The sequence below is a fragment of the Equus przewalskii genome, chromosome 20 (assembly GCF_037783145.1).
Source record: "Equus przewalskii isolate Varuska chromosome 20, EquPr2, whole genome shotgun sequence".
NCBI classification, from domain to species: domain Eukaryota; kingdom Metazoa; phylum Chordata; class Mammalia; order Perissodactyla; family Equidae; genus Equus; species Equus przewalskii.
This window is the reverse complement of record NC_091850.1, coordinates 47191218-47214930: the sequence shown is the minus strand read 5'-3', so window position 1 is coordinate 47214930 and position 23713 is coordinate 47191218. Positions and strand designations below refer to the sequence as shown.

General features: G+C 55.1%; 3 protein-coding genes across 3 annotated transcripts; all 3 read left to right on the top strand.

Moving 5' to 3' along the window:
* The first annotated feature begins 4232 nt into the window (after nucleotides 1–4232).
* On the top strand, nucleotides 4233–8221 carry LOC139077869 (ral guanine nucleotide dissociation stimulator-like). The gene is made up of 6 exons (XM_070587190.1): nucleotides 4233–4516; nucleotides 4923–5033; nucleotides 5976–6169; nucleotides 6805–6864; nucleotides 7565–7773; nucleotides 8023–8221. The coding sequence occupies exons 1-6, from the start codon at nucleotides 4379–4381 to the stop codon at nucleotides 8184–8186; spliced, it is 876 nt and encodes a 291-aa protein (XP_070443291.1). The 5' UTR covers nucleotides 4233–4378; the 3' UTR covers nucleotides 8187–8221.
* A 2987-nt stretch (nucleotides 8222–11208) lies between these two features.
* On the top strand, nucleotides 11209–15197 carry LOC139077868 (ral guanine nucleotide dissociation stimulator-like). The gene is made up of 6 exons (XM_070587189.1): nucleotides 11209–11492; nucleotides 11899–12009; nucleotides 12952–13145; nucleotides 13781–13840; nucleotides 14541–14749; nucleotides 14999–15197. The coding sequence occupies exons 1-6, from the start codon at nucleotides 11355–11357 to the stop codon at nucleotides 15160–15162; spliced, it is 876 nt and encodes a 291-aa protein (XP_070443290.1). The 5' UTR covers nucleotides 11209–11354; the 3' UTR covers nucleotides 15163–15197.
* Nucleotides 15198–18184: 2987 nt separating this feature from the next.
* On the top strand, nucleotides 18185–22173 carry LOC103566172 (ral guanine nucleotide dissociation stimulator-like). Its single transcript, XM_070587188.1, has 6 exons — nucleotides 18185–18468; nucleotides 18875–18985; nucleotides 19928–20121; nucleotides 20757–20816; nucleotides 21517–21725; nucleotides 21975–22173. The coding sequence occupies exons 1-6, from the start codon at nucleotides 18331–18333 to the stop codon at nucleotides 22136–22138; spliced, it is 876 nt and encodes a 291-aa protein (XP_070443289.1). The 5' UTR covers nucleotides 18185–18330; the 3' UTR covers nucleotides 22139–22173.
* Nucleotides 22174–23713: the final 1540 nt, after the last annotated feature.

The window sequence follows — 23713 nt, the reverse complement described above, 5'->3', positions numbered from 1 at the left end:
TTTAACAACCTGAAAACTTTTCCACCACAAAACTATAGTTAATTTGATGATTCATAGTCTGTCTAACAAATGTCATAATAGAAAGATAAACATTCTCCTAAGTATTTTTTGGTATTTAAATTTACAAAACAATTCTTCTATATAAATGTCACATCCCTATAGAAAATATATCTGATTCTTTCATAATCCTCAAATCTTCTTTTATATGATTTTTTAAACCAATTTTGTACTCACTGCTACATAAGTTATTGATATTTTTACCAAGAGAAAGGGCATGGAAATTACGAAATATTTTATATACTAACAACTTCATTGTCTAAAATTGGATATAATTTTTTTGGTTATGTACCTACTGTTTCTAAGTATTGTGTATGTGTGCATGCATGTGTATGTGTGCATGCGTGTGTATGTGTATGTTTAAGCATCATCTACTAATATGCTTCATTATGGGCAGTGTTTTCCTAATGAGAAGTTGAAAATATTTTTCTGCATGTAAAACACGAAATTCTTTTCCTCTCATATGGTAATTCACAGCATTATTAGTATTTCTGTCTAAGGGGAGGATGGAGAATAAACAGTTATACTTGAGTTTCACATAGTTCTATTATTAGTATATCTTATAAAAATGGTAAACAGACACACAGGTACATTTTGCTTCGGGCTGTGAGTAACAATGTGGTTTGGAATCACATTCCTCTTATAAACATCTTCAAAATTGGACAGAATATTGGAAACTTTTTTCCTGACATCAGACAAGAGGCGGTGTAGCTATGATTCTTAAGACGTGGGAAGCTCACAAAGTGAGCTCCACGGTTCGCCAGAGCTTTGGGGCATGGAAATATCCACACAGCAGCTGAGAGAGGAGGAACTCAAATAAAAACTTGCAATCTTGCTGAGTGGAGCAGATAAAGCTCAAAGTTGAGGGAGAAGGAGATACTGAGAAGAGTTCCAAAAATCTGCATAAGTTTGGCCTTGAGGCTTTGGCACGAATAAGATGAAATTTCAGAAGGAAAGGCTCAGAAAATCCTGAAAAAGAATTATGAAGCAATTATAATCCAAACAATTCTCAGAGCTCACAGAGGGTGGCAAAACTTTCGGATCTCCACAGGCTAGAGTAGAGTAGCTGTGTTAAATACAGCAGCATTCATGGGAGATCACTATGCTTGCAAAAATAAATTAAACCTAAAACAAAATACTACCCTATCTTGGGGCTGGCCTGGTGGCACAGCGGTTAAGCTTGTGTGAGCCACTTTGGTAGCCTGGGGTTCCATCGTTTGGATCCTGGGCATGGACCTACATACCACTTATCATGCCATGCTGTGTCAAGCGTCCCATGTATAAAATAGAGGAAGATGGGCACAGATGTTAGCTCAGGGCCAATCTTCCTCAGCAAAAGAAAAAAGAAGAAAAACAAAGAGGAGGATTGGCAGCAGATGTTAGCACAGGGCTAATCTTCCTCAAGAAAAAATATTGCTAACCCTTCAAAAAGAAAATGTACTTAAAATTAATTATCTTTCATATGATCTTTACCAGCTCTTGGACTTAATGTGTAATCTTGTATAAAATTTTGGGAAATATTTGTTTATTATTCAGAGAATTTTGCAAGAAGAAGAATTTTTATTGCTGGAATTTTGAAATTGTTCATCCATAAAATTGTCTTCAACTATAAAATTTGACGTCATATCTTCTAAAGCAAATCTATTTTTCAAAATTCTGGCATTTGTGTAATATGCTCACTTTAATAACATTAAATAAAAGATGAGAATATCCCACATTTATGCTGTTTTCAAAACTCTTCCTTTCTGAATAATTGTACGGAAACAAACGTGTTTCCCAGAGGTATTAACATGTTATAAGATATAAGACTAGATTGTTATAGCACAAATTGAATTTGTATATTATCTCACTTTAAAAATATTAATTGCTTAAAAAGCAACAACAAAAATCAAGCTCATAGATATAGAGAACAGATGGGTGGAGGCAAGAGGCAGGGGTGAGGAGTGGTCAAAATGGGTGAAGGGATTCAAAAGGTACAAGCTTTCAGTTATAAAATAAATAAGTCCTTGGGATGTAATGTGCAGCATGGCGGCCATAGTTAATAATATTATATCGCAATTTTGAAAATTGCTAAAAGAGTAATCTTAAATGTTCCCATCATGAGAAAAAACTTCCGCAGCTAGGTATGGTGACGGATGGTAACAACAATTATTGTGGTGGCCATTTCAAAATATATATAAATATTGAATCCGAATGTTGTAAAGTATTAATACCATATCCAATAATTGGTATCTCTAATTGAACAATTTCCAATTTTTCAATAATGATTGGCCTGAAGGATCCATCTGTGTCCAAACACCTCTATTTCACTTTAGAAGTGATGACTAGACAAAGGACTTCTGGGAGGCAATTGACAAACTCTGTTTCGGTGTTGGCTGCATGTTCGAATATTGAAGATTTCTCTATGAAGTAGGAATCTTGTTTGGGAAAGGAGAGATTCCAGAGAAACTGAACATGATGTCTGAAGGAGGGAGGTAGACAGGACAGAACTGAGCCCATCAGAGTATCAGGCAGGGAGCCACTGAGCAACGAAGGGCAGAATCAGTACCCCTCCGCCAAATGCTACTAACAGCACAGTCAAACGTCCTCCACCATGGTCAAGTGGAATTTATCGCTGGGATGGGAGGATGGTTCGGTCAGTAAATGACAGGCACCACATTCATAGGAGGAAAAGGTAAAAGTCACATGCTCTTCTCCATTGAAGCAGAATCAGCATTTCCCAGAGTACGCATGTTTTGATCATAAACACTCAACAAATTGAGCCTAGAAAGAACGTACCTCCACAGACTAAGAGCCACCTGTGACCAGCCCACAGCTACCATCATGCACAATGCTGAAAGGATACCAGCTCTCCCTCCAAGATCAGGAACAAGACGAGGGTGCCCCCTCTTCCCAGTCCCACGACACAGGGAGAGGCCATCTGGTCAGAGGAAACACGAAATTGGCCACTGACCACATCCAAGTCTCAGGAGTGAACTGGCATCGCTTTGCCGTCCTCGGTGGAATCGCTCAACTGAGTCCCCACTCAAGAGGAGGGGTTATACCAGGAGGTCTAGACCAGGAAGTCCTGATCCCGGGTGGCCAGTGAGGGGAGAAGGAGAAGACCCCAGAACTTCAATGCCTTGCCCAGAATCCCAGATGACGAAGAAGGTGGAGCCAGGGAGGAAGCCAGCTCTGCGTCCTCAAGGCTGGGGCTCTGGCTGCACACAGGCATTCCCCGGGGGCTCTGGAGAAGGCTGTGTTGGTGGAAGTGCATACAGATCTGGAGATGGTGTGGGGGTGAGGGGGAGCATTCGGCAGTGTAGATGGGCATTTGCTCAGTTCTTGTTTGAGGAGGAGCCCGGGTCAGGGGCACCCTTGACTGTAGCTCTGCCCACCTCACACCCACGGTGGAGGGAGTGGTGGCCACCTCTCTGCTGAGCTCATGCCTATGCAGTCCTGAATTGAATGTCTCACTGGGAAATTGGGAAACTGAGGCCCCTAGAGGGGTAGGGAACGGCCCATGACAGGGTGAGTCCAGTGGGTAAGTGTGTGTTCTGACCTTCTAGGGCAAGACTGGAACCCCACCCGGAGGGTTGGCTTCTGAAACTAGGAACCATGAGATCTTGAGAAGCTCTTGCCAATCCCTCCCTATTGTGGGAGCTGTTTTCTTCTTGGCCTCCACAACCTGAGCACACAAACACACAAACACACACACACACACACACACACACACACACACACACACACGCACACACCTTGACCTTGGATGCAAAAATGGCCTCTAAGGTGGGATCCTAAGAGAAGTAGACACAGGGCAAGTTGCAAGAGGAAGAAACACGAAGTGGGAGGCATTGCCTGCCAGTGACACACGCCTCCAGTTTGAGAGGTGTTGTCCTCTAAGGTAGGACACATGCCAGAGGACATCTCTAGCAAGTCCACGCTCCAGTCCTCCCCAGTGTGCAGACAGGAGGCCGACAGGCCCTGAGAGACACAAGGGCTTATGCAGGATGCAGAACAGGTAAGAAAGAGGAGTTGTTTCTGCGTCAGTCTCCAAGCTGGGACCTCGGCTGCACCCAGACCCTCTAGGGAGCCTGGGAGACGGGTGTGTTGGTGTTCCTGGGTACGCATTCGACGTCGCATGGAGAAGGGGGGTGAGCAAGGCCATGGCCAGAGGACTGTTTGCATGGGTGGTATCTGAGGGGGGCACTCAGGTAAGGGCACTGCAGGAAATGAGGTCACTTCCTTGACAACAGGCCCCGACAGAACTTGGAACCCCCGCAACTAGGCAGCCACGTGCGCAAAGCCAGCTCACTTGGCTGGAGACGCTTGATAGAGAAACATGTTCTCCTGCTTTCTCCCGCCTGACCAGGGCTCTGGTTCCCGGAAACCCCGGAGGGAGAACCTTTGGAGACGTTGTGGACGCTGGCTCAGCTCCCATGCCCCCCACCGCCGGACCTTCGGCAGGAGGTCCTCTCAGGTAACATGAGGAAGCCTAGATCAGCCCGATCTAGGCCAGACCAGCTCCCCGAGCCCTCCCAGGGCAGCCCTCGTCCCGTCCTCGTGAGTGTGGGGGCCAGAGGGACATGTGGGCAGCATCTGCCCTTGGCCGGAGAAGGTTGGTGGGCATTCGATAAGCTGCTTTTCCCGTCACGTTCCCAAGCCAGGACGGGGCTGTCAGGACTGAAAGGGGACTCCTAAGGGGCCTCCTAATGCCAGGCCCTCAGGCTGCCATGTGTTCCCCTCCTCGCTGGAGGTCTGTGTGGACTGTGGGGCGGGCTATGTGTGTCCAGAGTGGAGAGAGTCACAGAGGTGTGAGAGCCAGCAAAGACAGCCAGTCGGGTCTCTGAGGCTTGCCGCCTGGCTGCCGGGCACTGTCTTTCCAGAGCGTCGCTCAGGAGACGGGCCAGCAGCTGAGCAACGGCGCCCTCGACTCCATCACCCTGCAGGACAGGAAGGTGCCCCACACTGCCAACCGAGGCCAGGGCCGGCTCAGGGTGAGTGCAGGTGCCGGGGAGACCCAACCCCCAGGGCCCCCAAGACAGCGCTGAGGACCCCAGGTCTTCGAAGGCCCCGAGACAGGCCCGGGGCTCCTGCCTGGAGCCCTGCTCCCAAAGGAATCTGAATCCCCATCTCTTCCCCCAACCTTCCCCTGCGGGCCCGGCCCCTGTCTTGGCCAGAGGAGACGTCCCTGTCCACAGGGGTGTAGCAGAGAAGAGACATTTCTAGCACATCAGCTCACGGGCATTCAAGAGCACTTTCGTGTTTGGTAGAGATTTTCCTGTTTGAACTCCCATGCTCATATGTCCACGTGGCCTGACAATCCTTCCCCACCGTCTCCCAGTCGGACGCAGCCTCCTGATGGATAGGCATGCTTTTGCCCAAAAGGACATGGGGCTCACAGTGTTCTTTCTGTTCCTCTGCCTTTGCTGTCCAGGGGAACACGTCCACGTGGCCTCTCGAGGTCAGGGCGTCGGGCCTCAGCAGGCTGCACAACTTTCCAGAAGGGAGACCCGTTAGCCCCGTGATTCAGCCCTTCACTGAACCGGCACCTTCTGTTGCCATTTCCACAGCACCGCCCTGGTCACCCTGCCTGTCCTCCTGTCCTGATCCCTCCCAGCCCACGAAAAGCCTCTGTGCTCTCCTCTCTAGAATGGGCCGTCGGTCAGCCACCCCAGGGATGATGCTCTTCATCCAGGGAGGGGCTGTCACTTCTCTGCCAGCACAAAGACCTAGGAGACCAAGAGCTTGAATCCTTCTCCACCTCACATCCTACTTGGAATCCCGAGAATTCTTCCCTGCCCTGGGCAATGATGCCCACTTCTGGCCACAAGTCACCGAGGGCTTGGGCATTCGGTCTGACCTCCAGGCCCCGACACTTCTGGGGCCCAGGAGTGGTGCGGCCTCTGATGGCAAGTGCCCCCTCTGTCCGACCCCAGGCTGAAAATCCATCCCGAGCTAAGAGCCAAGCGTGCCGCCTGGTGTGGACCGTGCAGGCTGCAACGCGGCAGAATCGAGTGGAGCACCTGGTGCCCGCCTTCCTGGATGGCGACACCGCCTACGTCCGCAGCTTCCTGTGCACGTACAGAGGTTTTGCCACCACACAACAGGTGCTGGAGCTTCTGTTTCAAAGGTGAGTGCCGTGCCCCTCCGCAGCACCGTGGGCATTCAGCCACCTACTAGCTGTGAGGCTTCCGAGCCTCTCGGAGCCTCGGTTTGCTCTCTGCAAGGCGGGGTGAACAGAGGATCAGCCTCCAGGGGATATTGTAGGGACTCAAGGAGGTGCTGCACGCAAAGGCTTTTCGAGAAGCCTAGCCCTCTGGGAGGGTCGACTGGAGCGGGGGCTGTGGTTGTGCTCATTGAGGATACTCCTCTTCCCTATGGCGAAGCCTCTGCCTCATCCCTCACCGGCCCCGGGAATTGGACTGAGTTGTCGTCTTCCGATTGGAAAAGGAGACGGGAGAGCCCTTCTAGGTCCCTGACCTGGGTGAAGCCAGAGCAGCCATCCCTGGGCTGAGCCGAGGCCCCCGACCCGCCCAAGCAGGAGTGAGGGGCCGGTTGGAGCTCCCTCCTTCATCACACACAGAGAGAGGTCCCCACTAGGTGCAGAACGTTTTCTAGGCACCGACCATAATCCCGTGCACAGAGCGGGCGGCAGCCGTGCCCTCCAGGGCTCCATTCTCGTCGGGAGTCAGACAGCGCCGCTAGGCTTCTCAGGCAGGCCTGATCCACAGTCCAGTCCGTGTGACGTCCTCCTGTGTCTTCTAGATACGGTTGCGTCCTTCCTCACTGCGATGAGGACGGCGGACCCCTGGACCAACTGAAAAAGTGAGTGGGCTTTGGAATCCCTAGGAGGGCGCCCAGCGTCCACACTTGGAGGGGAGTTCCCTGCAGCGTCCCGCTCACTCATCTGCTAGAACCTCAACAGCGGGTGCTCAGCTCCTGCTCAGGGGGCTCGGGGAGTGCTCCGGGGCCACATAAGCCCCTCCCTGGTAGAGATTCGGGGCGGGGGAGCATGACCCTCATGGGACACTTGGTGAACTGGGCAGCACGTAGGCCCAGGAGGGAAAGCTGGAGGCAAGAGGAGGGCCCTGGGAAGCCTGGGCGGGAGACAATGTCCGCTGTTCCCTCCCTGGTCAAATATTCTGGGAGCAGCTCCTGTGTGCCAGGGAGGGCAATGAAAAGAGGGGACCGCACCGTTCCCTGCCCTCACGGAGCTGACGTTCCAGTGGGCAGTGGGCAGAGAGATGCTCCAAGCAGTGTGTCAGGCTTCCCTGAGGACTAGGAGTGGTGACGCCACCATCGCACAGGGCTCTCCCTTCCAAAGGCCTTTTCCTAGCCCCTCCATGGTGACCTGGCCCACCTCTGCCAAGACTGCCAGATTGGAGGTGGACGCCAAGTAGGACTGGCCCCTGGACAGCCAGGAGCGGGAGGCCCAGGAGCCCAGGCCCGCACAGAGCTGCGCGGGAGGCCAGTGTGCAAGGAAACGACCCTTCTCTGACTCTGCTGCCCACCTGTCCGTCCTCAGGGCCATCTCCTTCATTCTGGGCACCTGGCTCCAACGGTACCCTGAGGATTTTATCCAGCCCCCAGATGTTCCCAGCCTGGAAATGCTCTTGGCCTACGTTGGCCTTAATATGCCCGGCTCGGAGCTGGAGCACCGTGCCCGCGTTCTTCTTTCCCAGCTGGAGCACCCTGAGCACACTGATGCCGAGACTGAGGCTGAGGAGGACTCAGGTGTGTGATGTGGGCATGTGCACAGGGGATGGCGCCGCGCCCCCCAGAGCAGAGTCTCCAGAGGCTGGGGTTCGGCTGGGAGCAAGGGGCGGGCTCAGATCACTCTTCCCGCGGACTCCACTCTGGGAAGCCTTTCGGGGGCTTGCTTCTTGGACTGAGACTCCTTCAGTGGCGGCAGAGGCTTCCTTCCTTTGGAGTGACTTGGGCAGGCGCTCATGTGGGTGGCATTTTCTCTTCTTCCCTCTCCAGCTGCAGCTCCACCGAAAGATCCAGAAGACCCTGCAGATCGAACACCATCTCTCCCTCTCGCGCCCACCCCAGCTCAGAGCCGCACAGGCATCTTCCGAGCCACAGCCGGCTCAAGACCTTCAACAAGCACTTGCAGCATCCCAGCCACTACCCTCAGCTCCTGAGCTGCAGCCCCGGAGAATCCTTGCCTTCCCCTATCCATTGCGTGGGTCTTAAAGTTTTGTTTTTCGCTTTTCTTTACTTGACCTTTCCCTATATTTTATCTCGTCAGTTCAATAAAGTTTAATTCTTGGATGTTTTTAAATTGTTCGCTGAAGTGGCATGAAGTACACTCACAAGATCACACCAACGTCATCCTCATCTAGTTCCCGCCCATTTTTATCCAAGAGAAACCCTGTCCCTGGGAAGCAGTCAGTCTCCCTTCTTCCCACCGCAAGTCCCTGGTAGCCACTGCGTTTCCTTCTCTCGGACTCCGCGCGTTTCCCTCCTCCGGAGTTTGCCTGGAAGTGCCAGCCTTCCAGAGGTGGCCTTCTGTGCCTGGCTGGGTCTGGTGTGAGGTGGGTGACTCCAGATGTTTTAATTTGAAATAACAGTTTTCATTAAGAAGAAAAATCCCCCGGAGATCAAAGATTCTGTCTCAAAGAGGATGCCCCGCTATTCCCTCTTTTCACTTTCTGGGGATGGGGACCCACTGGAGGTGTGACACCGGAGCTGGAAACAACGAGGGAAATTTCGGGGCCCGGGAGACCCCTTTCAAATCTTTCCCTTTCCTGGATGGGCCATGGTAACGTTTTCAAAATGTGCAAATTGTAAAAATATTCTCACCGCATATGAAACGTTGGCGTTTATAAGAAGCGTATTGTGGACTAAAATATATTACCAAAAGTTTTAACGTTTTAGATAGACAATTAATGTTAATTTGGTCAAAGAATGATTTAAAGATGAGTAATAAGAAACGATGCCCTTTTTCTACCAAGAAACAAGTGGCCATAACAAGGGGTGACCAGCTTTTCAGTGCTCTTCATTGAGCTCTGGTGCCGGGGGGGGGGAGTGTGAGTGTGTGTGTGTGTGTGTGTGTGTGTGTGTGTGTGTGGGCGGTGTGGGTGTGTGGGTGTGTGGGTGTGTGAGGGTTTGTTGCGGGAAGGAGCCTGGGGCTGTTCCTTCGTGGTACCTGATGCCCCACAGTGGGCTATGAGTAGTCACACCTATCCCCTTGCGCGTTCTCAGCGGCCACACGGCACACCCACCGAGGCAACCCAGGGGTGAACAATTGGACCCTTCTTCACTCTCATAATTGTCCCGTAGTGTCCGTCTGGGTCCACGCATCTCGATTTCTCTTTAGAAGTGATGCCCTGATGCAGAGTTTCTTGGAGGCAATTTAGACACTCTCTTTAGGTGTCAGCTGCCTTTTCGAATATCTACGCTTTGTTGATGCAGTTGGAGCCTTGTTTGGGAAAGGAGAGAGTCCCGAGACACTGGACGTGATGTCCGAAGCGGGGAGGTAGACAGGACGGAAGGGAGGCCCTCGGAGGACCAGGCAGCGACCCATGGAGGAGAGAAGGGCCCACCCAGTCCCCCTCAGCCAAACGCTACTAACAGTACAAACGTCCTCCACCATGGTCAAGTGGAATTTATCGCTGGGATGGGAGGATGGTTCGGTCAGTAAATGACAGGCACCACATTCATAGGAGGAAAAGGTAAAAGTCACATGCTCTTCTCCATTGAAGCAGAATCAGCATTTCCCAGAGTACGCATGTTTTGATCATAAACACTCAACAAATTGAGCCTAGAAAGAACGTACCTCCACAGACTAAGAGCCACCTGTGACCAGCCCACAGCCACCATCATGCACAATGCTGAAAGGATACCAGCTCTCCCTCCAAGATCAGGAACAAGACGAGGGTGCCCCCTCTTCCCAGTCCCACGACACAGGGAGAGGCCATCTGGTCAGAGGAAACACGAAATTGGCCACTGACCACATCCAAGTCTCAGGAGTGAACTGGCATCGCTTTGCCGTCCTCGGTGGAATCGCTCAACTGAGTCCCCACTCAAGAGGAGGGGTTATACCAGGAGGTCTAGACCAGGAAGTCCTGATCCCGGGTGGCCAGTGAGGGGAGAAGGAGAAGACCCCAGAACTTCAATGCCTTGCCCAGAATCCCAGATGACGAAGAAGGTGGAGCCAGGGAGGAAGCCAGCTCTGCGTCCTCAAGGCTGGGGCTCTGGCTGCACACAGGCATTCCCCGGGGGCTCTGGAGAAGGCTGTGTTGGTGGAAGTGCATACAGATCTGGAGATGGTGTGGGGGTGAGGGGGAGCATTCGGCAGTGTAGATGGGCATTTGCTCAGTTCTTGTTTGAGGAGGAGCCCGGGTCAGGGGCACCCTTGACTGTAGCTCTGCCCACCTCACACCCACGGTGGAGGGAGTGGTGGCCACCTCTCTGCTGAGCTCATGCCTATGCAGTCCTGAATTGAATGTCTCACTGGGAAATTGGGAAACTGAGGCCCCTAGAGGGGTAGGGAACGGCCCATGACAGGGTGAGTCCAGTGGGTAAGTGTGTGTTCTGACCTTCTAGGGCAAGACTGGAACCCCACCCGGAGGGTTGGCTTCTGAAACTAGGAACCATGAGATCTTGAGAAGCTCTTGCCAATCCCTCCCTATTGTGGGAGCTGTTTTCTTCTTGGCCTCCACAACCTGAGCACACAAACACACAAACACACACACACACACACACACACACACGCACACACACCTTGACCTTGGATGCAAAAATGGCCTCTAAGGTGGGATCCTAAGAGAAGTAGACACAGGGCAAGTTGCAAGAGGAAGAAACACGAAGTGGGAGGCATTGCCTGCCAGTGACACACGCCTCCAGTTTGAGAGGTGTTGTCCTCTAAGGTAGGACACATGCCAGAGGACATCTCTAGCAAGTCCACGCTCCAGTCCTCCCCAGTGTGCAGACAGGAGGCCGACAGGCCCTGAGAGACACAAGGGCTTATGCAGGATGCAGAACAGGTAAGAAAGAGGAGTTGTTTCTGCGTCAGTCTCCAAGCTGGGACCTCGGCTGCACCCAGACCCTCTAGGGAGCCTGGGAGACGGGTGTGTTGGTGTTCCTGGGTACGCATTCGACGTCGCATGGAGAAGGGGGGTGAGCAAGGCCATGGCCAGAGGACTGTTTGCATGGGTGGTATCTGAGGGGGGCACTCAGGTAAGGGCACTGCAGGAAATGAGGTCACTTCCTTGACAACAGGCCCCGACAGAACTTGGAACCCCCGCAACTAGGCAGCCACGTGCGCAAAGCCAGCTCACTTGGCTGGAGACGCTTGATAGAGAAACATGTTCTCCTGCTTTCTCCCGCCTGACCAGGGCTCTGGTTCCCGGAAACCCCGGAGGGAGAACCTTTGGAGACGTTGTGGACGCTGGCTCAGCTCCCATGCCCCCCACCGCCGGACCTTCGGCAGGAGGTCCTCTCAGGTAACATGAGGAAGCCTAGATCAGCCCGATCTAGGCCAGACCAGCTCCCCGAGCCCTCCCAGGGCAGCCCTCGTCCCGTCCTCGTGAGTGTGGGGGCCAGAGGGACATGTGGGCAGGATCTGCCCTTGGCCGGAGAAGGTTGGTGGGCATTCGATAAGCTGCTTTTCCCGTCACGTTCCCAAGCCAGGACGGGGCTGTCAGGACTGAAAGGGGACTCCTAAGGGGCCTCCTAATGCCAGGCCCTCAGGCTGCCATGTGTTCCCCTCCTCGCTGGAGGTCTGTGTGGACTGTGGGGCGGGCTATGTGTGTCCAGAGTGGAGAGAGTCACAGAGGTGTGAGAGCCAGCAAAGACAGCCAGTCGGGTCTCTGAGGCTTGCCGCCTGGCTGCCGGGCACTGTCTTTCCAGAGCGTCGCTCAGGAGACGGGCCAGCAGCTGAGCAACGGCGCCCTCGACTCCATCACCCTGCAGGACAGGAAGGTGCCCCACACTGCCAACCGAGGCCAGGGCCGGCTCAGGGTGAGTGCAGGTGCCGGGGAGACCCAACCCCCAGGGCCCCCAAGACAGCGCTGAGGACCCCAGGTCTTCGAAGGCCCCGAGACAGGCCCGGGGCTCCTGCCTGGAGCCCTGCTCCCAAAGGAATCTGAATCCCCATCTCTTCCCCCAACCTTCCCCTGCGGGCCCGGCCCCTGTCTTGGCCAGAGGAGACGTCCCTGTCCACAGGGGTGTAGCAGAGAAGAGACATTTCTAGCACATCAGCTCACGGGCATTCAAGAGCACTTTCGTGTTTGGTAGAGATTTTCCTGTTTGAACTCCCATGCTCATATGTCCACGTGGCCTGACAATCCTTCCCCACCGTCTCCCAGTCGGACGCAGCCTCCTGATGGATAGGCATGCTTTTGCCCAAAAGGACATGGGGCTCACAGTGTTCTTTCTGTTCCTCTGCCTTTGCTGTCCAGGGGAACACGTCCACGTGGCCTCTCGAGGTCAGGGCGTCGGGCCTCAGCAGGCTGCACAACTTTCCAGAAGGGAGACCCGTTAGCCCCGTGATTCAGCCCTTCACTGAACCGGCACCTTCTGTTGCCATTTCCACAGCACCGCCCTGGTCACCCTGCCTGTCCTCCTGTCCTGATCCCTCCCAGCCCACGAAAAGCCTCTGTGCTCTCCTCTCTAGAATGGGCCGTCGGTCAGCCACCCCAGGGATGATGCTCTTCATCCAGGGAGGGGCTGTCACTTCTCTGCCAGCACAAAGACCTAGGAGACCAAGAGCTTGAATCCTTCTCCACCTCACATCCTACTTGGAATCCCGAGAATTCTTCCCTGCCCTGGGCAATGATGCCCACTTCTGGCCACAAGTCACCGAGGGCTTGGGCATTCGGTCTGACCTCCAGGCCCCGACACTTCTGGGGCCCAGGAGTGGTGCGGCCTCTGATGGCAAGTGCCCCCTCTGTCCGACCCCAGGCTGAAAATCCATCCCGAGCTAAGAGCCAAGCGTGCCGCCTGGTGTGGACCGTGCAGGCTGCAACGCGGCAGAATCGAGTGGAGCACCTGGTGCCCGCCTTCCTGGATGGCGACACCGCCTACGTCCGCAGCTTCCTGTGCACGTACAGAGGTTTTGCCACCACACAACAGGTGCTGGAGCTTCTGTTTCAAAGGTGAGTGCCGTGCCCCTCCGCAGCACCGTGGGCATTCAGCCACCTACTAGCTGTGAGGCTTCCGAGCCTCTCGGAGCCTCGGTTTGCTCTCTGCAAGGCGGGGTGAACAGAGGATCAGCCTCCAGGGGATATTGTAGGGACTCAAGGAGGTGCTGCACGCAAAGGCTTTTCGAGAAGCCTAGCCCTCTGGGAGGGTCGACTGGAGCGGGGGCTGTGGTTGTGCTCATTGAGGATACTCCTCTTCCCTATGGCGAAGCCTCTGCCTCATCCCTCACCGGCCCCGGGAATTGGACTGAGTTGTCGTCTTCCGATTGGAAAAGGAGACGGGAGAGCCCTTCTAGGTCCCTGACCTGGGTGAAGCCAGAGCAGCCATCCCTGGGCTGAGCCGAGGCCCCCGACCCGCCCAAGCAGGAGTGAGGGGCCGGTTGGAGCTCCCTCCTTCATCACACACAGAGAGAGGTCCCCACTAGGTGCAGAACGTTTTCTAGGCACCGACCATAATCCCGTGCACAGAGCGGGCGGCAGCCGTGCCCTCCAGGGCTCCATTCTCGTCGGGAGTCAGACAGCGCCGCTAGGCTTCTCAGGCAGGCCTGATCCACAGTCCAGTCCGTGTGACGTCCTCCTGTGTCTTCTAGATACGGTTGCGTCCTTCCTCACTGCGATGAGGACGGCGGACCCCTGGACCAACTGAAAAAGTGAGTGGGCTTTGGAATCCCTAGGAGGGCGCCCAGCGTCCACACTTGGAGGGGAGTTCCCTGCAGCGTCCCGCTCACTCATCTGCTAGAACCTCAACAGCGGGTGCTCAGCTCCTGCTCAGGGGGCTCGGGGAGTGCTCCGGGGCCACATAAGCCCCTCCCTGGTAGAGATTCGGGGCGGGGGAGCATGACCCTCATGGGACACTTGGTGAACTGGGCAGCACGTAGGCCCAGGAGGGAAAGCTGGAGGCAAGAGGAGGGCCCTGGGAAGCCTGGGCGGGAGACAATGTCCGCTGTTCCCTCCCTGGTCAAATATTCTGGGAGCAGCTCCTGTGTGCCAGGGAGGGCAATGAAAAGAGGGGACCGCACCGTTCCCTGCCCTCACGGAGCTGACGTTCCAGTGGGCAGTGGGCAGAGAGATGCTCCAAGCAGTGTGTCAGGCTTCCCTGAGGACTAGGAGTGGTGACGCCACCATCGCACAGGGCTCTCCCTTCCAAAGGCCTTTTCCTAGCCCCTCCATGGTGACCTGGCCCACCTCTGCCAAGACTGCCAGATTGGAGGTGGACGCCAAGTAGGACTGGCCCCTGGACAGCCAGGAGCGGGAGGCCCAGGAGCCCAGGCCCGCACAGAGCTGCGCGGGAGGCCAGTGTGCAAGGAAACGACCCTTCTCTGACTCTGCTGCCCACCTGTCCGTCCTCAGGGCCATCTCCTTCATTCTGGGCACCTGGCTCCAACGGTACCCTGAGGATTTTATCCAGCCCCCAGATGTTCCCAGCCTGGAAATGCTCTTGGCCTACGTTGGCCTTAATATGCCCGGCTCGGAGCTGGAGCACCGTGCCCGCGTTCTTCTTTCCCAGCTGGAGCACCCTGAGCACACTGATGCCGAGACTGAGGCTGAGGAGGACTCAGGTGTGTGATGTGGGCATGTGCACAGGGGATGGCGCCGCGCCCCCCAGAGCAGAGTCTCCAGAGGCTGGGGTTCGGCTGGGAGCAAGGGGCGGGCTCAGATCACTCTTCCCGCGGACTCCACTCTGGGAAGCCTTTCGGGGGCTTGCTTCTTGGACTGAGACTCCTTCAGTGGCGGCAGAGGCTTCCTTCCTTTGGAGTGACTTGGGCAGGCGCTCATGTGGGTGGCATTTTCTCTTCTTCCCTCTCCAGCTGCAGCTCCACCGAAAGATCCAGAAGACCCTGCAGATCGAACACCATCTCTCCCTCTCGCGCCCACCCCAGCTCAGAGCCGCACAGGCATCTTCCGAGCCACAGCCGGCTCAAGACCTTCAACAAGCACTTGCAGCATCCCAGCCACTACCCTCAGCTCCTGAGCTGCAGCCCCGGAGAATCCTTGCCTTCCCCTATCCATTGCGTGGGTCTTAAAGTTTTGTTTTTCGCTTTTCTTTACTTGACCTTTCCCTATATTTTATCTCGTCAGTTCAATAAAGTTTAATTCTTGGATGTTTTTAAATTGTTCGCTGAAGTGGCATGAAGTACACTCACAAGATCACACCAACGTCATCCTCATCTAGTTCCCGCCCATTTTTATCCAAGAGAAACCCTGTCCCTGGGAAGCAGTCAGTCTCCCTTCTTCCCACCGCAAGTCCCTGGTAGCCACTGCGTTTCCTTCTCTCGGACTCCGCGCGTTTCCCTCCTCCGGAGTTTGCCTGGAAGTGCCAGCCTTCCAGAGGTGGCCTTCTGTGCCTGGCTGGGTCTGGTGTGAGGTGGGTGACTCCAGATGTTTTAATTTGAAATAACAGTTTTCATTAAGAAGAAAAATCCCCCGGAGATCAAAGATTCTGTCTCAAAGAGGATGCCCCGCTATTCCCTCTTTTCACTTTCTGGGGATGGGGACCCACTGGAGGTGTGACACCGGAGCTGGAAACAACGAGGGAAATTTCGGGGCCCGGGAGACCCCTTTCAAATCTTTCCCTTTCCTGGATGGGCCATGGTAACGTTTTCAAAATGTGCAAATTGTAAAAATATTCTCACCGCATATGAAACGTTGGCGTTTATAAGAAGCGTATTGTGGACTAAAATATATTACCAAAAGTTTTAACGTTTTAGATAGACAATTAATGTTAATTTGGTCAAAGAATGATTTAAAGATGAGTAATAAGAAACGATGCCCTTTTTCTACCAAGAAACAAGTGGCCATAACAAGGGGTGACCAGCTTTTCAGTGCTCTTCATTGAGCTCTGGTGCCGGGGGGGGGGAGTGTGAGTGTGTGTGTGTGTGTGTGTGTGTGTGTGTGTGTGTGGGCGGTGTGGGTGTGTGGGTGTGTGGGTGTGTGAGGGTTTGCTGCGGGAAGGAGCCTGGGGCTGTTCCTTCGTGGTACCTGATGCCCCACAGTGGGCTATGAGTAGTCACACCTATCCCCTTGCGCGTTCTCAGCGGCCACACGGCACACCCACCGAGGCAACCCAGGGGTGAACAATTGGACCCTTCTTCACTCTCATAATTGTCCCGTAGTGTCCGTCTGGGTCCACGCATCTCGATTTCTCTTTAGAAGTGATGCCCTGATGCAGAGTTTCTTGGAGGCAATTTAGACACTCTCTTTAGGTGTCAGCTGCCTTTTCGAATATCTACGCTTTGTTGATGCAGTTGGAGCCTTGTTTGGGAAAGGAGAGAGTCCCGAGACACTGGACGTGATGTCCGAAGCGGGGAGGTAGACAGGACGGAAGGGAGGCCCTCGGAGGACCAGGCAGCGACCCATGGAGGAGAGAAGGGCCCACCCAGTCCCCCTCAGCCAAACGCTACTAACAGTACAAACGTCCTCCACCATGGTCAAGTGGAATTTATCGCTGGGATGGGAGGATGGTTCGGTCAGTAAATGACAGGCACCACATTCATAGGAGGAAAAGGTAAAAGTCACATGCTCTTCTCCATTGAAGCAGAATCAGCATTTCCCAGAGTACGCATGTTTTGATCATAAACACTCAACAAATTGAGCCTAGAAAGAACGTACCTCCACAGACTAAGAGCCACCTGTGACCAGCCCACAGCCACCATCATGCACAATGCTGAAAGGATACCAGCTCTCCCTCCAAGATCAGGAACAAGACGAGGGTGCCCCCTCTTCCCAGTCCCATGACACAGGGAGAGGCCATCTGGTCAGAGGAAACACGAAATTGGCCACTGACCACATCCAAGTCTCAGGAGTGAACTGGCATCGCTTTGCCGTCCTCGGTGGAATCGCTCAACTGAGTCCCCACTCAAGAGGAGGGGTTATACCAGGAGGTCTAGACCAGGAAGTCCTGATCCCGGGTGGCCAGTGAGGGGAGAAGGAGAAGACCCCAGAACTTCAATGCCTTGCCCAGAATCCCAGATGACGAAGAAGGTGGAGCCAGGGAGGAAGCCAGCTCTGCGTCCTCAAGGCTGGGGCTCTGGCTGCACACAGGCATTCCCCGGGGGCTCTGGAGAAGGCTGTGTTGGTGGAAGTGCATACAGATCTGGAGATGGTGTGGGGGTGAGGGGGAGCATTCGGCAGTGTAGATGGGCATTTGCTCAGTTCTTGTTTGAGGAGGAGCCCGGGTCAGGGGCACCCTTGACTGTAGCTCTGCCCACCTCACACCCACGGTGGAGGGAGTGGTGGCCACCTCTCTGCTGAGCTCATGCCTATGCAGTCCTGAATTGAATGTCTCACTGGGAAATTGGGAAACTGAGGCCCCTAGAGGGGTAGGGAACGGCCCATGACAGGGTGAGTCCAGTGGGTAAGTGTGTGTTCTGACCTTCTAGGGCAAGACTGGAACCCCACCCGGAGGGTTGGCTTCTGAAACTAGGAACCATGAGATCTTGAGAAGCTCTTGCCAATCCCTCCCTATTGTGGGAGCTGTTTTCTTCTTGGCCTCCACAACCTGAGCACACAAACACACAAACACACACACACACACACACACACACACGCACACACACCTTGACCTTGGATGCAAAAATGGCCTCTAAGGTGGGATCCTAAGAGAAGTAGACACAGGGCAAGTTGCAAGAGGAAGAAACACGAAGTGGGAGGCATTGCCTGCCAGTGACACACGCCTCCAGTTTGAGAGGTGTTGTCCTCTAAGGTAGGACACATGCCAGAGGACATCTCTAGCAAGTCCACGCTCCAGTCCTCCCCAGTGTGCAGACAGGAGGCCGACAGGCCCTGAGAGACACAAGGGCTTATGCAGGATGCAGAACAGGTAAGAAAGAGGAGTTGTTTCTGCGTCAGTCTCAAAGCTGGGACCTCGGCTGCACCCAGACCCTCTAGGGAGCCTGGGAGACGGGTGTGTTGGTGTTCCTGGGTACGCATTCGACGTCGCATGGAGAAGGGGGGTGAGCAAGGCCATGGCCAGAGGACTGTTTGCATGGGTGGTATCTGAGGGGGGCACTCAGGTAAGGGCACTGCAGGAAATGAGGTCACTTCCTTGACAACAGGCCCCGACAGAACTTGGAACCCCCGCAACTAGGCAGCCACGTGCGCAAAGCCAGCTCACTTGGCTGGAGACGCTTGATAGAGAAACATGTTCTCCTGCTTTCTCCCGCCTGACCAGGGCTCTGGTTCCCGGAAACCCCGGAGGGAGAACCTTTGGAGACGTTGTGGACGCTGGCTCAGCTCCCATGCCCCCCACCGCCGGACCTTCGGCAGGAGGTCCTCTCAGGTAACATGAGGAAGCCTAGATCAGCCCGATCTAGGCCAGACCAGCTCCCCGAGCCCTCCCAGGGCAGCCCTCGTCCCGTCCTCGTGAGTGTGGGGGCCAGAGGGACATGTGGGCAGGATCTGCCCTTGGCCGGAGAAGGTTGGTGGGCAGTCGATAAGCTGCTTTTCCCGTCACGTTCCCAAGCCAGGACGGGGCTGTCAGGACTGAAAGGGGACTCCTAAGGGGCCTCCTAATGCCAGGCCCTCAGGCTGCCATGTGTTCCCCTCCTCGCTGGAGGTCTGTGTGGACTGTGGGGCGGGCTATGTGTGTCCAGAGTGGAGAGAGTCACAGAGGTGTGAGAGCCAGCAAAGACAGCCAGTCGGGTCTCTGAGGCTTGCCGCCTGGCTGCCGGGCACTGTCTTTCCAGAGCGTCGCTCAGGAGACGGGCCAGCAGCTGAGCAACGGCGCCCTCGACTCCATCACCCTGCAGGACAGGAAGGTGCCCCACACTGCCAACCGAGGCCAGGGCCGGCTCAGGGTGAGTGCAGGTGCCGGGGAGACCCAACCCCCAGGGCCCCCAAGACAGCGCTGAGGACCCCAGGTCTTCGAAGGCCCCGAGACAGGCCCGGGGCTCCTGCCTGGAGCCCTGCTCCCAAAGGAATCTGAATCCCCATCTCTTCCCCCAACCTTCCCCTGCGGGCCCGGCCCCTGTCTTGGCCAGAGGAGACGTCCCTGTCCACAGGGGTGTAGCAGAGAAGAGACATTTCTAGCACATCAGCTCACGGGCATTCAAGAGCACTTTCGTGTTTGGTAGAGATTTTCCTGTTTGAACTCCCATGCTCATATGTCCACGTGGCCTGACAATCCTTCCCCACCGTCTCCCAGTCGGACGCAGCCTCCTGATGGATAGGCATGCTTTTGCCCAAAAGGACATGGGGCTCACAGTGTTCTTTCTGTTCCTCTGCCTTTGCTGTCCAGGGGAACACGTCCACGTGGCCTCTCGAGGTCAGGGCGTCGGGCCTCAGCAGGCTGCACAACTTTCCAGAAGGGAGACCCGTTAGCCCCGTGATTCAGCCCTTCACTGAACCGGCACCTTCTGTTGCCATTTCCACAGCACCGCCCTGGTCACCCTGCCTGTCCTCCTGTCCTGATCCCTCCCAGCCCACGAAAAGCCTCTGTGCTCTCCTCTCTAGAATGGGCCGTCGGTCAGCCACCCCAGGGATGATGCTCTTCATCCAGGGAGGGGCTGTCACTTCTCTGCCAGCACAAAGACCTAGGAGACCAAGAGCTTGAATCCTTCTCCACCTCACATCCTACTTGGAATCCCGAGAATTCTTCCCTGCCCTGGGCAATGATGCCCACTTCTGGCCACAAGTCACCGAGGGCTTGGGCATTCGGTCTGACCTCCAGGCCCCGACACTTCTGGGGCCCAGGAGTGGTGCGGCCTCTGATGGCAAGTGCCCCCTCTGTCCGACCCCAGGCTGAAAATCCATCCCGAGCTAAGAGCCAAGCGTGCCGCCTGGTGTGGACCGTGCAGGCTGCAACGCGGCAGAATCGAGTGGAGCACCTGGTGCCCGCCTTCCTGGATGGCGACACCGCCTACGTCCGCAGCTTCCTGTGCACGTACAGAGGTTTTGCCACCACACAACAGGTGCTGGAGCTTCTGTTTCAAAGGTGAGTGCCGTGCCCCTCCGCAGCACCGTGGGCATTCAGCCACCTACTAGCTGTGAGGCTTCCGAGCCTCTCGGAGCCTCGGTTTGCTCTCTGCAAGGCGGGGTGAACAGAGGATCAGCCTCCAGGGGATATTGTAGGGACTCAAGGAGGTGCTGCACGCAAAGGCTTTTCGAGAAGCCTAGCCCTCTGGGAGGGTCGACTGGAGCGGGGGCTGTGGTTGTGCTCATTGAGGATACTCCTCTTCCCTATGGCGAAGCCTCTGCCTCATCCCTCACCGGCCCCGGGAATTGGACTGAGTTGTCGTCTTCCGATTGGAAAAGGAGACGGGAGAGCCCTTCTAGGTCCCTGACCTGGGTGAAGCCAGAGCAGCCATCCCTGGGCTGAGCCGAGGCCCCCGACCCGCCCAAGCAGGAGTGAGGGGCCGGTTGGAGCTCCCTCCTTCATCACACACAGAGAGAGGTCCCCACTAGGTGCAGAACGTTTTCTAGGCACCGACCATAATCCCGTGCACAGAGCGGGCGGCAGCCGTGCCCTCCAGGGCTCCATTCTCGTCGGGAGTCAGACAGCGCCGCTAGGCTTCTCAGGCAGGCCTGATCCACAGTCCAGTCCGTGTGACGTCCTCCTGTGTCTTCTAGATACGGTTGCGTCCTTCCTCACTGCGATGAGGACGGCGGACCCCTGGACCAACTGAAAAAGTGAGTGGCCTTTGGAATCCCTAGGAGGGCGCCCAGCGTCCACACTTGGAGGGGAGTTCCCTGCAGCGTCCCGCTCACTCATCTGCTAGAACCTCAACAGCGGGTGCTCAGCTCCTGCTCAGGGGGCTCGGGGAGTGCTCCGGGGCCACATAAGCCCCTCCCTGGTAGAGATTCGGGGCGGGGGAGCATGACCCTCATGGGACACTTGGTGAACTGGGCAGCACGTAGGCCCAGGAGGGAAAGCTGGAGGCAAGAGGAGGGCCCTGGGAAGCCTGGGCGGGAGACAATGTCCGCTGTTCCCTCCCTGGTCAAATATTCTGGGAGCAGCTCCTGTGTGCCAGGGAGGGCAATGAAAAGAGGGGACCGCACCGTTCCCTGCCCTCACGGAGCTGACGTTCCAGTGGGCAGTGGGCAGAGAGATGCTCCAAGCAGTGTGTCAGGCTTCCCTGAGGACTAGGAGTGGTGACGCCACCATCGCACAGGGCTCTCCCTTCCAAAGGCCTTTTCCTAGCCCCTCCATGGTGACCTGGCCCACCTCTGCCAAGACTGCCAGATTGGAGGTGGACGCCAAGTAGGACTGGCCCCTGGACAGCCAGGAGCGGGAGGCCCAGGAGCCCAGGCCCGCACAGAGCTGCGCGGGAGGCCAGTGTGCAAGGAAACGACCCTTCTCTGACTCTGCTGCCCACCTGTCCGTCCTCAGGGCCATCTCCTTCATTCTGGGCACCTGGCTCCAACGGTACCCTGAGGATTTTATCCAGCCCCCAGATGTTCCCAGCCTGGAAATGCTCTTGGCCTACGTTGGCCTTAATATGCCCGGCTCGGAGCTGGAGCACCGTGCCCGCGTTCTTCTTTCCCAGCTGGAGCACCCTGAGCACACTGATGCCGAGACTGAGGCTGAGGAGGACTCAGGTGTGTGATGTGGGCATGTGCACAGGGGATGGCGCCGCGCCCCCCAGAGCAGAGTCTCCAGAGGCTGGGGTTCGGCTGGGAGCAAGGGGCGGGCTCAGATCACTCTTCCCGCGGACTCCACTCTGGGAAGCCTTTCGGGGGCTTGCTTCTTGGACTGAGACTCCTTCAGTGGCGGCAGAGGCTTCCTTCCTTTGGAGTGACTTGGGCAGGCGCTCATGTGGGTGGCATTTTCTCTTCTTCCCTCTCCAGCTGCAGCTCCACCGAAAGATCCAGAAGACCCTGCAGATCGAACACCATCTCTCCCTCTCGCGCCCACCCCAGCTCAGAGCCGCACAGGCATCTTCCGAGCCACAGCCGGCTCAAGACCTTCAACAAGCACTTGCAGCATCCCAGCCACTACCCTCAGCTCCTGAGCTGCAGCCCCGGAGAATCCTTGCCTTCCCCTATCCATTGCGTGGGTCTTAAAGTTTTGTTTTTCGCTTTTCTTTACTTGACCTTTCCCTATATTTTATCTCGTCAGTTCAATAAAGTTTAATTCTTGGATGTTTTTAAATTGTTCGCTGAAGTGGCATGAAGTACACTCACAAGATCACACCAACGTCATCCTCATCTAGTTCCCGCCCATTTTTATCCAAGAGAAACCCTGTCCCTGGGAAGCAGTCAGTCTCCCTTCTTCCCACCGCAAGTCCCTGGTAGCCACTGCGTTTCCTTCTCTCGGACTCCGCGCGTTTCCCTCCTCCGGAGTTTGCCTGGAAGTGCCAGCCTTCCAGAGGTGGCCTTCTGTGCCTGGCTGGGTCTGGTGTGAGGTGGGTGACTCCAGATGTTTTAATTTGAAATAGCAGTTTTCATTAAGAAGAAAAATCCCCCGGAGATCAAAGATTCTGTCTCAAAGAGGATGCCCCGCTATTCCCTCTTTTCACTTTCTGGGGATGGGGACCCACTGGAGGTGTGACACCGGAGCTGGAAACAACGAGGGAAATTTCGGGGCCCGGGAGACCCCTTTCAAATCTTTCCCTTTCCTGGATGGGCCATGGTAACGTTTTCAAAATGTGCAAATTGTAAAAATATTCTCACCGCATATGAAACGTTGGCGTTTATAAGAAGCGTATTGTGGACTAAAATATATTACCAAAAGTTTTAACGTTTTAGATAGACAATTAATGTTAATTTCGTCAAAGAATGATTTAAAGATGAGTAATAAGAAACGATGCCCTTTTTCTACCAAGAAACAAGTGGCCATAACAAGGGGTGACCAGCTTTTCAGTGCTCTTCATTGAGCTCTGGTGCCGGGGGGGGGGGAGTGTGAGTGTGTGTGTGTGTGTGTGTGTGTGTGTGTGTGTGGGCGGTGTGGGTGTGTGGGTGTGTGGGTGTGTGAGGGTTTGTTGCGGGAAGGAGCCTGGGGCTGTTCCTTCGTGGTACCTGATGCCCCACAGTGGGCTATGAGTAGTCACACCTATCCCCTTGCGCGTTCTCAGCGGCCACACGGCACACCCACCGAGGCAACCCAGGGGTGAACAATTGGACCCTTCTTCACTCTCATAATTGTCCCGTAGTGTCCGTCTGGGTCCACGCATCTCGATTTCTCTTTAGAAGTGATGCCCTGATGCAGAGTTTCTTGGAGGCAATTTAGACACTCTCTTTAGGTGTCAGCTGCCTTTTCGAATATCTACGCTTTGTTGATGCAGTTGGAGCCTTGTTTGGGAAAGGAGAGAGTCCCGAGACACTGGACGTGATGTCCGAAGCGGGGAGGTAGACAGGACGGAAGGGAGGCCCTCGGAGGACCAGGCAGCGACCCATGGAGGAGAGAAGGGCCCACCCAGTCCCCCTCAGCCAAACGCTACTAACAGTACAAACGTCCTCCACCATGGTCAAGTGGAATTTATCGCTGGGATGGGAGGATGGTTCGGTCAGTAAATGACAGGCACCACATTCATAGGAGGAAAAGGTAAAAGTCACATGCTCTTCTCCATTGAAGCAGAATCAGCATT

Coding starts and splice junctions, on each gene's coding strand:
- LOC139077869 (XM_070587190.1), top strand. CDS start 4,379: ATGTTCTCCTGCTTTCTCCCGCCTGACCAGGGCTCTGGTTCCCGGAAA. Junction 6,170..6,804: donor CTGGAGCTTCTGTTTCAAAG/GTGAGTGCCGTG, acceptor TGTGTCTTCTAG/ATACGGTTGCGTCCTTCCTC. Junction 6,865..7,564: donor CCCCTGGACCAACTGAAAAA/GTGAGTGGGCTT, acceptor GTCCGTCCTCAG/GGCCATCTCCTTCATTCTGG.
- LOC139077868 (XM_070587189.1), top strand. CDS start 11,355: ATGTTCTCCTGCTTTCTCCCGCCTGACCAGGGCTCTGGTTCCCGGAAA. Junction 12,010..12,951: donor GAGGCCAGGGCCGGCTCAGG/GTGAGTGCAGGT, acceptor GTCCGACCCCAG/GCTGAAAATCCATCCCGAGC. Junction 14,750..14,998: donor TGAGGCTGAGGAGGACTCAG/GTGTGTGATGTG, acceptor TTCCCTCTCCAG/CTGCAGCTCCACCGAAAGAT.
- LOC103566172 (XM_070587188.1), top strand. CDS start 18,331: ATGTTCTCCTGCTTTCTCCCGCCTGACCAGGGCTCTGGTTCCCGGAAA. Junction 18,986..19,927: donor GAGGCCAGGGCCGGCTCAGG/GTGAGTGCAGGT, acceptor GTCCGACCCCAG/GCTGAAAATCCATCCCGAGC. Junction 21,726..21,974: donor TGAGGCTGAGGAGGACTCAG/GTGTGTGATGTG, acceptor TTCCCTCTCCAG/CTGCAGCTCCACCGAAAGAT.